Source organism: Sparus aurata, chromosome 3 (genome assembly GCF_900880675.1).
Source record: "Sparus aurata chromosome 3, fSpaAur1.1, whole genome shotgun sequence".
Taxonomy (NCBI): domain Eukaryota; kingdom Metazoa; phylum Chordata; class Actinopteri; order Spariformes; family Sparidae; genus Sparus; species Sparus aurata.
The window spans coordinates 16,239,147-16,255,395 of record NC_044189.1 but is presented as its reverse complement, the minus strand read 5'-3'; the positions used below and the strand labels follow the sequence as shown (position 1 = coordinate 16,255,395).

General features: G+C 39.4%; 2 protein-coding genes across 3 annotated transcripts; both read left to right on the top strand.

The window, feature by feature from the left end:
• The first annotated feature begins 478 nt into the window (after nucleotides 1-478).
• On the top strand, nucleotides 479-8,160 carry LOC115579477 (uncharacterized). 2 transcript variants are annotated; one of them, XM_030413023.1, is made up of 13 exons: nucleotides 479-688; nucleotides 1,849-1,947; nucleotides 2,742-2,788; nucleotides 2,875-2,952; nucleotides 3,093-3,235; nucleotides 3,325-3,447; nucleotides 3,530-3,587; nucleotides 3,775-4,086; nucleotides 4,563-4,699; nucleotides 4,817-4,933; nucleotides 5,052-5,109; nucleotides 5,563-5,628; nucleotides 5,763-8,160. In XM_030413023.1, the coding sequence occupies exons 3-13, from the start codon at nucleotides 2,764-2,766 to the stop codon at nucleotides 6,893-6,895; spliced, it is 2,250 nt and encodes a 749-aa protein (XP_030268883.1). In that variant the 5' UTR covers nucleotides 479-688; nucleotides 1,849-1,947; nucleotides 2,742-2,763; the 3' UTR covers nucleotides 6,896-8,160. The 2 variants fall into 2 exon arrangements, with proteins under 2 accessions (XP_030268883.1, XP_030268884.1); XM_030413024.1 differs by lacking the exon at nucleotides 1,849-1,947.
• A 616-nt stretch (nucleotides 8,161-8,776) lies between these two features.
• LOC115579566 (regulation of nuclear pre-mRNA domain-containing protein 1A) lies at nucleotides 8,777-16,236 on the top strand. The gene is made up of 7 exons (XM_030413130.1): nucleotides 8,777-9,192; nucleotides 11,444-11,573; nucleotides 11,917-12,023; nucleotides 12,276-12,370; nucleotides 12,629-12,755; nucleotides 13,320-13,495; nucleotides 15,114-16,236. Exons 1-7 carry the CDS (start codon nucleotides 9,042-9,044, stop codon nucleotides 15,210-15,212), a joined length of 885 nt encoding a protein of 294 aa, XP_030268990.1. The 5' UTR covers nucleotides 8,777-9,041; the 3' UTR covers nucleotides 15,213-16,236.
• The last annotated feature ends 13 nt before the right edge of the window (nucleotides 16,237-16,249 follow it).

Sequence of the window (16,249 nt, the reverse complement as noted above, 5' to 3'; positions counted from 1 at the left end):
TCTCACAGTGAAATATTGTACTTTATACTCCATTGCGTGTGTGACAGCTTTAGGTATAGTTACAGGAACATTGTTTGCATATTTGTAAAAAAAACAAAAAAAAAAAACTTGATTTTAGCGTTACAGGATGAATACCATGGTCTGCGCTGGTTTAACATGAGAATATGGGCTACAACCTTTGATTTTGTAAATGACCCCCTTTATATAGAGTCGATTATGAATGTAGACTTGCGTTTAGAGAATATGATGTCTCTCAGGTTTAGACTGGCTTCAGCTCAAGAAGCACTGTCGAGGGGCCATCATGTCAACCTAAAGGCCGTACATGTTAAAGACGACTTCTGACATTGCATGAGTGTTTGGGATGAAATCTTTCTCAGCCTCTTTGAGCTTTAACTGCCTTCCATTGCAGAGATACCCTCACTAAGAATGCTTTGGATCTGAAATGGGGCCTCATAGAGATAGCATACAGGTTCACACACACACACACACACACCCTGTTGTCTGATTGGTCAGAGAACACACTGAACTCTGTCTCACTTCTCTCGGCGCAACAGGAAGTCAATCAATCAGTGGAAGTGTTGCTGAACTTCTTCAACTCGTGTTTGTTAAAGGTATTCTTCGCAGATGTTCTGTATCAGCGGAGCCCAGAGACAGACAGACAGACAGCGGGGACATTGACGATTAACCGGTAAGTTAGCTCATCTGTTGTTTGGCTAGTTTTAATCGAACACGAGGTGAGCAGTTGGTTCAGTTTGTCACGTTAATGGCACCCGTTACTGTTTGTGATAAGAGGTCGGCTGTGCCAAAAAATATAAAATAAAATCACATTAAAGTCGAGCTCAAGTTAGTTTAAAGTGATAGATGACACAACGACTGAAACGTAATAATTAGAAGTGTTCCTACAGAGTTAACGTTAATTGACGTTAAACGTCAGTTAACTAGCTTGCTAACTGATGTTTTTTAGCTCAACAGACAGACAGGAGAGTGACAGAAAGCGTTTCCAGTGTTATTGAACATTATTCTGGTGATTCAACTTTGACTGTTGGTTCCACCCGTGACCCAAATAAGCAGTTTCCTGTGTTAAAGTCCTGTCTTTACGTTAGCTGAAGCTGGTCAGCCATATAGTGGCGTAACGTTAATTATCTTTCATGTGGTTGTTTCATTACACCTCAGTTACGGTTGCTGAAATTAAGGAACAGTTTTAATTGTACCCTTTTAAATTATGTGACGCGGGACCATGAAACCACAATGAGTAAGTCATCAGCTCAAAACGTGTTGACTCAGGGTTTTGTTAATTTTTTTCTTAGATTTAAAACTTTAAAAATCACCATCAGACCCTCATTGCAGGGAGAACACGGGGGCTGTCCGGACAGTATGATGATTTAGCATCGCCATCTGGTGGTTGATTCAATTTAGGGTCTGGCTGTTTTATTTAAATGTAAGGAGTACAATGACACCAAATAGACATAGGGATATAACAAAAACAGCGTAAAACATTTTGTCCCAAAGCTCACAATAATTTAAAGTAGTAACAAGTTTTCATGCAAGATGGGTGAATCAAGATAAGTAATTTGATCCATGAGAGCAGAATTAGGACTGTTAAGGTAAAAAAAAAAAAAAAAAAAAAAAATCATATTGTGATTATTTCTGACAAACATTGCAATTCAAATATAATCAATGATTAGTGGGATCAATCTTTTTTTTTTTTTAAATCACAATTTTCACTGGAAAAAAACAGGATTATGTGACATTTGTTGGTGTCTGTAAACATGTTGTCTAACATAGAGAACGAGATTTGTAGGCCAGGACACTACAGTGCTTGATTAACATGCTCATACACCATCCCAGGTTTGACCCAAACTACATCCTCCCCCACTGCAGAAGAGACACACACAAGGATCGGTCTCTGTTCCTGTAAAGGAATGTGTGGGAGTCTGCCTTTCTGAGGTATAAATCTTAATGCTGTCCAAAAGACGTATAAACCATATTCTAGAGTATGTTACATTGCTGTATATAGCCATATATGCACACAACATGGGCTAAATGTACTAAGAAGTATCTCACCATGTATGATAACAGTGGTAACAAACAGTAATGAGTGTAACCTTTGTTGAAACTCTCTGCATATTTGTTGCACTCTCTGTGGCAGTCATGATTAGAAGGACCTTGAAGATGTGCTCAGAGCTCTCCTCCCATACGTCACGTGAACAAACTGGTTTCTGGTAAAACTGAGAAAGATTTGGCATGTTTTTGGGCTGAACACAAGTTCTGCTGTTTTGTTCATCACAAGTGAGGATTGAAGAAAGTCTCACAACTAAGAAGTTGTATTTCTGGTATTTAATCCAGCGTCACTTGTGTGGGCACTATACTTCTACAACCACAGAAAGGCGTCTAGGCTATGAGCAAAGTTTCCATCCTGACTCTGATCCTATCTTCATATTCTGTACCAATCAACATTTTTTCAGAGTTGTGGTATACGCAATGAAACACTTACTACCTACGTGACTCCTGTCAATGTCAATGCACCTCCAATGTGTTTGCAAATATTTATGTCCAACAATTAGTGTCATCGTCTCCTCATTTCTTATCAAAGTCACTGTCCTGCCTTACACACAAAGCAAAACAAGTGCTGGGCACAGAATAACTGATTACACCATAAGGTCACATGACATAAAAAAACTGTGTTTACATGAAATGCACATTTTCTTCATCGCTCACTTCCTCACTTCAACTGTGTGCAGGTGGTGATTGTACAACTGCAGAATGCAGCCAGTAGAAGCACTAAAGGGTAGGTATTTGACGTTCTGCATGTGTGCTACCATGCTTACACCATTTGATGTAATTATTTTTGTCTGATGCATTCTCTGTGTTTAGGGGCTTCTATTCAAAGCCAGCTGGTGAATTCTCTGAAGGTGTATCTGAACAACAAGAACAGACTACAACCCATTATTGGTATGTCGCGACAAATCCCTGTTTTGGATGTGTGTGTGTGTGTGTGTGTGTGTGTGTGTGTGTGTGCGCGCGCGTGTGTGCACGTGTGTGCATGCGTATGTGTGTGTATTGAAACAATTTGTCATTTTATTTACATTCAGGTCTGGGCAGTATAATAGAATGTGTGAAAGCAGGTACACACAAAGGAGAAGCACTTTACCTGTGTAAGGTGTGTGCGTGTAGAGTCAGTAAAGCTGACATCCGTAACCACATCATGGGAAGCCTCCACAGATACAACTACATTGTAAGTAGCACTGTAGAGGAGGTCATGATGGTAAGTTCATCTGCGGCATTGATTTAGTTCCTTAACAGGTGGTCTGTTTTGCTTGACAGAAAATCTGGCACCCTCACTTAGTGTCTGAATGGAAGGAGAACTCTGACCTTTCCAAGCTGGCCTGGCCACTGATGGAGAAAGCCAAGATACTTGAGGGAATTGAGGGACCAGGAGATGTCTGTGTATGTTGTTTTTACTGTGTCTATGTTTAGTGTTTGAGTGTTTTGGTTATAAGTACTCATCTTTTTGCACCTTCATATTAAGTTGTTAGAGGTTCAAGATACCGTCTACCAGAGGATGGCTACATGCAGTGATAACGATGGTCAGTGGCTATTCACTTGTTTGGAACAGTGGTCTTAACCTGTACGATGTCCTTTAATCCCTTCTCGGTCTTCCCAGTTGCTTATGTCTGTCACTCTCTTTGTTTTTTGTGGCATTATTTCCATTTGTACATATTCCTTTTTTTTTCATAACTCCATATGGGTCTCTTTCTGTCTCTAACACTTCAGCAGTAAATCTGATAAATGTATTAAGAGATGGACAGGGTAAACCTGGGAGACATTCAGAGCTGCAGCCAGAGCAGTCTCCTGTCCAATCAAGTAGGGTTGTATTGCTTGCCCGGAACCAACCAAGATCACCCAAGACGATCGTTGGGAGTTTAGAAGATACGAACAAGCCCCCATCGCTGATCTCAGACGGCTGGATAAACAACACATGTACGTCACTGTTGGACGATGCCCAGGTGTCACCTGAGCCTCCTTTGCTGTCTGAGAACAGAAACAGCCCTCTTGATGACTATACAGGATGCAAGCCTCTTATTGGTAAGCACAAATCTAGAAAGCAACAACTGTGATGTCAGACTTTTGTCATCAGTATTTAAGTAAGTACACAGCTACAGTAGGTTGTAAGATGAGATTCTTCTACTCATATTGTTGCAGCGTTGAAGCTGTTCAGAAAATACTAAAATTGTACAAACAACATGTGTATGGATAATTTTAAAGGAAAGTGAACCATTTAAGGAAAGACATTATTTCGCGCTCTGTTTGAGATGAGATGATCAATACCACCCTCATGTCTGAGAGTGGTATTGATCATGTTATCAAACTTTTGCAGACCTGACGACATGTACGCAAAAAGCTGGTGGTATCTTGCCTCAGAATCAAGTCTAACTCTAAGAGCGAGCAGCAATAAGCCTACAACGTGTAACCCACGTTATCACTGTAGTTAGTTTTAAAATTTTGGTAGAAAGTGAATCAGTGTATTTTCCAAAAACTCTGCTTATATGTTTTTGCAACAGGTCTTTTCCGCGTGGTCGAGTGCAGAAGCGAAGCTGGCCGCACATATTGTTTCTTATGTCACTGCTGCCGCATCAGGTCCAGCAAAAGGGACATAATTGATCACCTGACCAGTTCATCCCATCTCAGGAACTACTTGGTCAGTTTGTTGCAAATCATTAATATGTAAAAGACCACAAATCCTTTACCATTCAAAGTCTTTAGAGAACAAGCTAGGTTGAACTATAAGTGAACTAAAAAAACATCTGTTTTTTAGATGGAAACTCATCCTGAGCAGGTGGACGTTATAACGGCAGACGTTAATGATCATTGTCAGCTTCTCCAATCGCTGGCCAGGGAAGTGGAGCAAGAGGAGGGCAGAGGAGAGCTGAAGGTATCATATTCACTTTTATCCACAGATTATCTTTGCCTTATGACTCCTATTTCCTTTACCACCAAGATCTGAAATTCATTTGGACTCATCTGTCATGTTTATCATGTAATGTTTCCAGGTGGTAAACGTACCAGAATTACTCTGTGTCCAACTGACTGGCAAAAGTTACCACTGGTGTAAGTACAGATGCATTTCCATCCACTGTTTTCTTGTTTGGCCTTAAAAGCGTTTACATCTTTAGTTCCAAATCTCTGCTCAAGAGGAGTGATTTTTGATGTAAGTATGATGCATAATTAACTCTCGCCTTTCACATTACAGTGGTTTGTGTTTTTTTTTTTTCATGTGATACTTGTCACTGTGCATCTAATGATGCTCCACAAGCTCTGAAGTTTGAAACTGTCTATTCACCCTTTTTAAACTGTATTCTTTGTTTTTCTTTTCATAGAACTTAACTCCATCATTTTATCTTTGTTCAAACATTTCAGTGATTCTTTTCCAGCATTCAACCACTGAACCAGTTATTTGAACTCTTAACTTATTCTTTAACCTCAGTAATTGAGTGCAAAGACTTATACATGTTTGTATTTTTTTCTTTGTATACCCGTTGTATTGTTTTTTGTCTCTTTAAGGCATAAAGATGCTGTGCAATGGATGGACACGTACTAATATCCAAAAGAAGAGAATGGCTTCCAAAGGTGTGTGTTTGTGTGCGTCTTTGGAAGCAACAGTACACTTGAAAGGGTCGAAAAAAAATTTTTTTCTCAAGTAAGTGAATATTTTTGTGATTTCCTTTAATGCTCTGTGGGTCCAATTAACACTTTTCTTTAAGGACTAACTGTGGACAAGACTTCAAATCAAGGAATGCCGGAGAAGTGTGCCGTAGTGATGAAGGTTACATCAAAGAGAAGGAAGAGGAAATGGAAAAATACTGTGTTTAAGGTAAGCCTGCCTCTTACCAAAGGTTCAGTGCTGCTGGAGAGGACATCTTTCAGCGTGGACAGCCTGCCTGTGGCATCCGGATACTTGCCTCCATCCGACTCAGATCTCACCCCCTCGCCAGAGTCTCAGGCAGAGGAGTGTGAGTTTGACAGGGACACTCTGTATACTGTTGCAGAACTTACGCCAGAAGAACATCACCGAGACCTCTGTAGCGGAGATGCTGATGCTGGTCAATACACGAAACCGGAGAGAAACTTTGCTTGTTATCATCAAAAGGTGGATGGTGTTTTCAATGACAATGAGCATTTTAACCAGTCCGAATACCAAACTTTGACAAAAGACCCAAGGCTTTATGGGGAATACAATGACAACAGAGAGTTTGGTTATCAAGAAAGATCAAGTGAGATGTATAAAGGCCCACCGACACAAAATAAGTGGCTGTCGCCTTCTGTTTCCCACATTCAGGACTGGCCAGTGTATAACTCTTCCTTTGGACATGGGGAGGGGTTCACTGAGCCGTGGTACAGTTCAACCTCACAGAATAGAGGTGACACAAGAGCTGATGTGTCAAGAGAGGAGAGATTGGGTGAGATGAACTCAGATGCTACTCAGTATTATTACCAACAACAGCCCCACGATCAATACATGGCACAAAATCCCACAAGTCTTGTGACAGGCAGTGTGGGGCAGGATGATTTGTCAGGAGAACTAGCTTCACATGTAGGAGTTTCTTGGGTCAACATGCATCCTCATGTAGGAGGTTCCCTTCCTCACAGTGGCAACATTGCACCAGTGCAGAGAATACCGTTTCATCAGTATGAACAGAGACAATGGCAAACACACATGGGGTGCAGCATTGGTCATGTCCAGACAGCTCCGCAAAGTTACATGATGCAACCTATGGCCCAGCAAGCCATGCAAGTGGGTCAAGGACTGATGTCTGACCCAAACCACAATACTGGACCTGTGACAAACCCTGACCAGCAATTTCCTCATCCAGCTGTGATATGGAGCTCACGCTAACCTTGATTTCAGAATTGTTGGTTTGGTCATTTTAAATTGAACAACTCCATTTATGTGCGCCTGTTCATATTATGAATATATTGCCACACCAAACTGAGACCAAATTTCTGCTCAAGGGACCAGCGTCTCCATTTAATGAAATCGCACTCACAGCATGGGTTCGAAAGCAAGCTAAACGGGTCTGATTTTTGTCAGAAATGGGAATCTCCTACTGGAGCGATGTTTTGCTTGTAGTACAGTTTTTCAGTAATTTTTTTTTTTCTTTTCTTTTTTTGTAAATTGTATTACTGCAGAACAACAAGAGTGAAAGTTTGAACTCTCATTCAGGCTGTGCTTTACAGCGGTCACTAAATATATTTAACTACCTACACCTACATTTTCGTTTGGACCAATATGTTATGTACAAGCTGTGCCTGAATAACTACAAACATTCATTAGATAAGTGACGGTTCACTTAAGGTTTGTGCTTGAATACATTTGTATCAGCTTTTGTAAAAAATGTCCATGTTGAAAAACAAGGTCATATATATATATATATATATAATGGCTGGATTTTCACCTCTTCTGTCTACCACTGAAGATAGTTTATGTATGTTGACAATGATGTATGAATGACCATGAGATCAAATTGATTTTCTTTTGTTATTTGTGGTAACTAAATACATTTACTTCAGTACAGCCTATAAGTGCAGTGTTGAGGAACTTGTACTTAATCATATTCATTTTATCTTGCTTTATACTTCGACTGGTGTACATTTCAAAGTGAAATAGTGTACTTCTGTGTTTACTTAAATGCTGTAGTTACATTGATTTAACATAAACATATGATCAACTTTTTTAAAAATATGATTCATTGTTACATATTAAAGGCCTCACCTGGTTTTCGGGTGTGTTGCTGATTAAAAAGTGTTAAAAGCTATGCTGCGCCCTACGTGCACTCATTATGTACTTTATGATGAAATTGTAAACTGTCCTGTAACAAAGCTAACAAGTAAAGCCGTTAAGTCCTGATTATTTTTGTTTTAAAATCTTGTTGCACACAATAATCGATTGTGTCAAAAAGATTTATAAGTCTTCATAATTTAACAATCTGAAAGGGAACAGGATGCATTGTGAGCTTTTGGACTTTTTATACTTTAAGTACATTTTGCTGTAAAGATTGTACTTTTACTTCAACAGAATTTTGAATCCAGGGCTTTATCTTGTAACAGCATTTTCACACTGTTCTTTGTAACTTAAGTAAAACATTTCAACTTCTTCCACAACTGCTTACTGTGAAGTGTTTGTAGTCTGCTGTATAAAGTTTCCAAGCTCAACAACATGTTCACCTGTTAACACAGCCTTTGACCGAGCATGACTCCCTATGGTACACCAGCATCAATGTCCAAGTCTTCAAACCCTCCATTGATGCCGTCAGAAAGAAGATGTGTTCAGACCATTACACAATTGCTATACAATGAGGGTAACTTATCAGCTTAAGGACATAAACCCACGGAAAGCATCATTCAGCAGTAATACTATGTTGCTATAAACAAGGACTGTATTTGTGACCATTTGATATAGTCTGTTGATTTTTGTAAACACATTTTAGTATTTTACATGTGGGAGGTTGAAATATAGCTATCCTATCCTCCACTAAACGCATTGACTACATTAGTAATCGCTTATTGCCTATCACCTGAGGGGGGGGGCTAAGGGTGTGTGCACACTCAGTTGTCACATTACTATATTGTATTTATTTGCTTGCGTTCAACTGGACTTAAAAAGGAATGTGTTATACTTTAAATATATGTTATGCCAGAGCTAATGCTTGACGTTAGTTACAGATATCGGTAGGTTGGATTTTTCACATTTGAAATCTGTAAATTCCATGTGCAGTGAACGCTACACAGCTGCCGTACGGAAGCCCCTCACGCAGGTTGCCGTGCTTCGCCCCGAGCTAAAGAAGCCGCCCCGCACTACTGGAGGACGGCGGTAGCTAGTTAGCTTAAACACCCGGTCTTTGCATAGAAATAGGCAGCGTTTGACATTTATTTTGGATGGCTACATTTTCCCTAGTGACTTGCTAACTTGCTGCGGACAACACATCTGGGAGAAACCTTTAAGCTGTCTCTCCGAGGGTCTCGTACTCCTAAATCTCGCCAAGATGTCAGCTTTCTCTGAGGCGGCTTTAGAAAAGAAACTATCCGAGCTTAGCAACTCTCAGCAAAGTGTGCAGACGTTGTCGTTGTGGCTCATTCATCATAGAAAACACTCGAAGACCATTGTTAATGTTTGGTTCAACGAACTGAAAAAAGGTAAGTTTGACGTGATCTAGCTAGTTTACCCACAATTAAAGACCGCTAAAATGATTGGATAAGTCACAAACAAGTGACCTATAACGTTAGCCTTTTGCTACAGGAGCTGGCTAACTCCGGCTAAAGCCTTAAAGTTAGCTGTTATTATACAAACTATCTTAGCTAAGGTTAGAGTAGGTCGACCATGAGCTGTTGTTAGCAAAGCCATGCTAACGCTAGCCAACTTTCGAGTAATACAAGTTAAAAAAAAGGATATGACTGGTCAGTATTGGCTAACAGTAATGTTGAGATGTCCTGAAACCAGTAGTGTTTTCTGGGTTCATCTATTTATGTGTTAGCCATGTTTTGTCTAATGACATTAGTATGTAAATTGACCCCTAAGATTTCTTAATTCTAACTAAGATAATGTAAGCCTTAGTAAACAAAATAACAGCTGTATAGTCAATAGTTAAGCGCTGATTTAAGGCTGTTGTAGTATTTATCACTGTTGGTGAAGACAAAAACAGGGCATGTAGCTCCCCATCTGTGAGCCCTGTAACTATGCAGTTGTTCGTTAACACGTTTGACCTAACAACAATGTTAACGTCACGTTCTACTGCCCCCAAGTGGCCATTAAATCGACCAATGCAGCTTTAAAGCAGCTACAATTGAGATATTTTAATACCAAAATGTCACTGTACAACTGTTTACTACCAAATTTGTTGTATCAACTTACAAAGGTGGTAATATGTCTGTCTGGTTCACAGTGTTTGTTTCTTCTGCCCCAAGTGGCCAAATAAACCCCCAGCTTTTGCAGGTTTTAGTTTACCTGACATCAACTTTCTTTCCTGACAGACTGCTGAGAAGTTCACCTCCAGCGATTTTGTACTTTAAACACTTTACTCTTAAAGAACACTGAATACCAGAAATAGGCGAGCCATGTGGAGTAGTGGACAATCCTGGATCAGGATTAGAATTAAATAACCTTCAATGTGGGCAGTTGGCCAGATAATACAGTTTCTGCTGTTTGAAGCTGATGGAGGGCCTGGATTTCTTGTGGGATACAAAAAACCATTACCTAGGTCAAAAGTGGTCTCTCAATCATGTTTTTCTTTAAGGCACAGACATACTTAAGTTAAGAATAAGTCATCAATAATATATACGACATCTTAACGCCATCAAACAGGTGACACCAAACAGGTGACATACATTTTCATTTTTACATTTTCCGACATTGAATAAGTAACACAGTGCGATCAGTGAATTGCAATGTTAATTGGGTTTTCTATATCTAATTTTATTTTTGGCTAATGGTCACTATGGTTTCATAATAGTTTTCTAAATCACAACATGTCACACACTTGTAAAAGAGTCTTTCACCGTGCTGGTCTGTGTAGTAAGGTGCCATTCAAAGCATGTCAGTTGGAACATGTATGTATTTTACGTTAATTGACCGATCAGACCGATCCACATTAAATCATAGTTACAGTATAATGAGTACATAATTGAGCTGTTGTGGATATTTTTCGGTGTGCCAGTATTAGTTGTGGCTAATACTAGCACACTTTTCCTCAGGGAGCAAGTAAACAACCTAATGATATCTCAAGTGGATGTTGTATTTTAGGAGCTAGTCTTAGCCATGCATGGCTGTGGGGATAGAGATGAAACAGTTCTCTGGAGCTTTATGCTGAGCTCAGTGTTGACTGTGACCAGTCCCAAAACAACAAAGACATAGCCATTATTACTTGTAGGATGTGACTGTAGGAAGTACATGTTTGTGGATAACACTGGAAAAAGACAAAAAAAAAAACAAGCTGAGTCGTTAGAGAGAGGAAAGTAAATAATTAAATGAGAAATTATTTCCCTTTACTTCTGAACCCCTATGGGCTCAGATGTAACTATAGTGAATAATAAACTATGGTGTATGACTGACTGAGTGTGACTGAATAGCCTCATTCTTAATAAGAAAGCTGTGGGAGAATTTGCTTACATATGCAATAGTCTGACTTGGGGGTGAACAACATGGAATTGCATTTTGTATTGCTATTGTTTTTCCTTGAAACCTCTGTAGTACTTTTCATTTGTAGTTTTTCATTTTCTTAAGTTAATTGATGAATCATTAGTTATTATCTTAAAATGTTAAACCTGTGATTTAAAACACACCTGTTGTGCTTTCCTACCACTGTGGTGCACAGCTTAAATTTTCAGACTTGTAAATCATAACCAAATCCCTCAGTGTAATATGTGTATATGTATATTTGATTGCATGCAGCTCAGGTGTCACGCAAGCTGACCTTCCTTTATTTGGCCAACGACGTCATTCAGAACAGCAAGAAGAAAGGACCAGAGTTCACCCAGGACTTTGCGCCGATCATCGTTGATGCATTCAAACATGTATACAGGTCGGAATCCTTAGTATGTTTATATTGTCTACATTTCTGTAAATGACTCCAGAGGATGTATTGTTGAGTTAGTAGTGGGTTAGAGTAAGAGTGGGTAATGTGTTTGTTAATTGGTTGTCTGGTTTTGAAATAATGACATTTTTAATGTATTAATATACAATTTTGATTTTAAAATGAATAAAGGAAATTGTAGTCGGATTCCTTCAAGGATGATTTAGAGACATTAAAAACAGGAGATGAAAATGTGATTCACATCACCCTGCCGGTATTGCAAGGGTGCTGTTGATCCTTGAAAATTATTTAATATAAATTTGATGTTACAAAGCTGTTTTTTTCTGTCCAGAGATGGGGAGGAGGGCTGTAAGAAACAGTTGGGTCGGGTTTTGTCCATCTGGCAGGAGAGAGCTGTGTACGAAAACAACCTGCTGGATCAGCTCTCACAGGTCCTAGGTAAATTCACTCAACACCAACGTGTAGCAGCACAGGCTGTAAGTACTGCTCATACCCCTGCCAAGGCCCAACAGTCCCCTTTTGTACTCACTCATCACCATCCATCTAAATGTGCCTGATTTTTTTCCACCAAGATCCATGAGAAATTTGTGATGCATTAATTAAAAGGGTTTTCTGAAAGCTACACAGAGCCCCTTTAAAGAAAATGTGCACCATTGTGACGTTTTCTCTGTCTTTTCTTTTAAATCCTAGATGGAGAAAAGAAGAGTAAGAAGAGGACATACGAGGAGATCCAACCAGATGATGAGGACTTTGCCACCCAGAGTTCCCCAGCTGAGCCTCCACAGGTGCTGACATAGACAAATAGTGTAATCATACTTACAAAGTGTACACTTAGCCACATAGAAGTAATTTACTGATACTTTACTATAAGTTAATACAGCTGCTGGATGCGTTGCAGTACTTCCATTCCATGCCACCTCTCCAATATTTGTCATGTTTGACGCAAACTCATTCTAACTATCCTCTGCCTTCTTCCTTTGCCTCTCTCCTGCCTTTGCTCCTCTCACCTCTCTTCCCTGCTTATCACCCTCTCTCTCCCTCAGACAGCAGAGTTAATCCGAGCTCTTCAGGAGCTGGAAAATGCAGCCTCTGGCGACTCAGTGCTGCGTCAGCGAATCTCCTCCCTTCCTGCTGAGGTGCAGGACACGTCACTGCTTCACAGGATCACAGGTAGGAGGCAAGGCACAGCATGCCATTGTATACTAAATGTATACACACACACAACAACACATGTACTAATAGCTCATAAAGTACAGTAATTGTTTTCTAGGATATTAGAGTGGGGTACTAAGTAGACACACTGCTATTCAATACAGGAGACCAGAGTTCACATTTATGTATTTGTTTTTTATTTGAAAAAAGAGAGGTGACTGCTGTGTAAACAGAAGATGATTATTCTCGAGATTCAGAGATGGTTCACTAAACTTTATTGATCATTGTTAGGAAAACAATATATTCAATATAATTTGACACTTTACACATTAAAAGGCTTCAAAGGGTAGCACACTTGCCTTCACTTGAAAACACTGAGGTGCCTTAAACTGTCTCAAACTACACAGATGACAATAATGTCTCCATCTTCCACAGGGAACAATGTTTGATTTGCCAGTGATTATACAGTATTTATTTACATTGTACCAGTGTTGATGAATAGCTGAATGACTTCCAGTTCACCCCCCTTGACTGGTTATGTTTAAGCATTATGTCCTGCTGTCTGTCCACTACTCACTTTAGATAAGGAGTCAGGGGAGCGGCTCTCCCGGCTGGTGGAAGAGGCCTGCATGCTGCTAGCAGACTACAGTGGCCGCTTGGCGGCAGAGATTGACGATAGGAGGCAGCTCACACGCACACTAACGGTCTTCCTGCAAAGTCAGAAGGATGGCCTGACCCAGAACGAGCAGAAACTTGAAGTGCGTAAATCACTTTTTCTTTCCTTTAATTACTGATTGTTTATCCGTCTTCCTCACCTTTGAGTCACCAATATTGATTCTTTGTGTTCATCCATACGTGTATCTGTGTGCTCACACTTCTTGTCTATCAACCTTTTTGACATAACATTTATTTTCATGTATTTCAGCATGTTGCTTACTTCTCTAGAGTGCCCGTTTGTTTCTAAATCAGACTGTAGTTTTCAGTTTCCAATACAATAAGCAGAAAGATTCTTGATTGAAATCCAAGTTTTTCCCATCACTGGGAAATGCTTGTTTTTTTAGCCTTGGTCATTAAGCTCGTTTCAGTCTTCATTCAATGTGCACTTGCCTCCCACAAGGTAAGTATGGACCAAAATATTTGATCTTGGAAAAACTTCACTGCAGATTTTTTGTTGTTGTTTTATTATGGACATTCTTTTAAACTGTCCAGCCTTTATCCACAGGACACCCAGAGGAAAAAGTATTTCATATTTGTATCTTCACGCAGTCTTTTGTAATAAAAAACAAAACAAACTGAAAATAAAAAATAAAACTGATTTTGTGAGTGGTTTTATTTTGCTGTATTTGGAGCTCATGGTGTGCAGAATTTCCAATTTCAGAGATGGTCTTCAATGATGATATTCCTTTTTTTTTGTACACAAAGTATATGCTAGCTTCACCCTCGGTTAAAATAAGTTAAATCCAATAGCAGTTGTAGGTGTGCTCAAAAATGGGAAAACTAATTAATGTCAATACAAAGCCAAGAAAAGAAAAGAAAAGGAAGGTTTGGGGAATCTGAGTATTAAGCAAGATTATTTCCCCTGTAAACGTAACTCATTGAGGAGGTTTTTGTCAGTACTGATGACATGATGTGATGTAGTAGCTTCCTGTGGCCCAAGGAAATGTGTTCTTGCACAACACACTTACTTGCATCGGCTGTTTGGGAAACGTCGACAGTAAAATAAACACATGTGTGCAGCAAATCCAGAGCAAAGATGAAACATTTGACTTATTGGTTTTATTTACTACAAAGAGTCAAATGAGGCTAAAGACATGAACCCCCTTTGCTTAGTACATTCTTTAAAACTATTAGAAGAAGAAAAGTTGTATTTCTTGGTAGCAGCCATTAATGTGTTTCATGGATGGAAGTGAAAGTAAAAGCAGGCAGCATTAACCTGTGGTTTTTAGTAAATGTCTTCACATATTTAGTAGTTTAAATGAGGGCAAATGGGTTGTAAGCTTAACAGCCAAAAATGTGTACTTAATGGGCTCACACAACCTTTTACATATAAGTGGTGGTGGTGTCAGATGAGACCACATGTTTTCATGGGGGTGTTGGGCCAGAAATGAAAACTTGTGTTATTTAACTGCAGTTAGACATTAACTGACACCACAGCCTGTGATGTACAAATCAATAGAAAGTTAATGCATTAGTGACATGAGCTTATTTCAATTTTTACATGGTCTTCATACCAATGAATCAGAATATTTAATCACATTGCTTACAACTTTTTACTAATTGTCTTTGTCTAAACTGCTGTTGAGACTTACAAAAAGAAAAAAAAAACTCCCTCAGACTTTTGTTCTGATGGTCTTTTTCTGCTGTGGACTTTTTCAGGAATACAAACGCAAACTGGCGAGGGTGACCCAGGTGCGGAAGGAGTTGCGTTCACGCCTGAACAATCTACCAGGAGGACTCTACAAGTCTTCAAACTGACTCAGGTTTAACCTCCTGATCAGATACCTTACCCTCCTGCCTCCTGAAACACCTCAACCCATCTAATTTGATCAGTGACATTTACCATACCTGATTTTGGAAAGTGTCTGTGTGCCCCTGTATGGTGACCTGTGGTCCTCATTCTGTTCTCTACAGATTATTTATCCACATGGCGTTTATTTACAGAAATGTCTTCTTTTTCTTGTCTGCGTGCTCATCCCAATGTGCTGTATGTTGTCAGTACATTGTAAAATAAGGTTTACAATAACCATACACAGGCCTTCTCATGCTTTGGCCCCTGCACATCAGCTTTAAGGTGATATGGGTGATACTGGTGTGATATTTTTGTATTTATATTGACTTAAGATTATGCACCAGAGTGTATGCCCTTAGTGTGATCATTCATAATAATTTGCTGTATTTTAGATTGCCGTCATAACTTTATTTTACCATTCCTGTAAATGTATCTGTCCAACTCTTGGTTATAGATCATTGCAGCATTTGTTTATTATGCAGTATGATATGGCCTTCTCATGAGAACTTCATTAGGAAACCACTCTAAAACTGAGTAGTAAGCCATGTCCCTGAAAGCGAATCAAAATATGTAATTATTGTTTACGTAAAGCCTCTTTGTGAGAGGTTGTGTGTGTGTGTGCGTGTGTGTGTGTGTGTGTACATAGTCAAATTTGCATGTAAATATAATGGGCGTTCTACCTGTAAGTGCTTATGATTTGTATCCATGTCAACATGGCTTGCAAGATGTTCACTCGGACAAATTACTGAGGCACTTCTTTATAGTGATGCTGAACCCACTTTACTGACATATTGAGCAAAGGAGTGCGCTGTCTTGTTTACTGTATCATACTGCTTCATAGATTGATCCTTAAGTCCACACCATGCTGTGCAGTTGCCTCACACTGCTTGATAGGCGCCCCAGTTTCCAAAGCCAGACTTAAGCTGATTGTTTTTGTACATACTAAGCAAACTCTTCTTAGAACCAAATAAACAGAAAACTTGCAAACCATTGCAGTCCTGTC

Coding starts and splice junctions, on each gene's coding strand:
- LOC115579477 (XM_030413024.1), top strand. CDS start 2,764: ATGCAGCCAGTAGAAGCACTAAAGG. Junction 4,700..4,816: donor CCCATCTCAGGAACTACTTG/GTCAGTTTGTTG, acceptor TCTGTTTTTTAG/ATGGAAACTCATCCTGAGCA. Junction 5,629..5,762: donor GAAGAGAATGGCTTCCAAAG/GTGTGTGTTTGT, acceptor CTTTTCTTTAAG/GACTAACTGTGGACAAGACT.
- LOC115579566 (XM_030413130.1), top strand. CDS start 9,042: ATGTCAGCTTTCTCTGAGGCGGCTTTAGAAAAGAAACTATCCGAGCTT. Junction 11,574..11,916: donor GCATTCAAACATGTATACAG/GTCGGAATCCTT, acceptor TTTTCTGTCCAG/AGATGGGGAGGAGGGCTGTA. Junction 12,756..13,319: donor ACTGCTTCACAGGATCACAG/GTAGGAGGCAAG, acceptor TACTCACTTTAG/ATAAGGAGTCAGGGGAGCGG.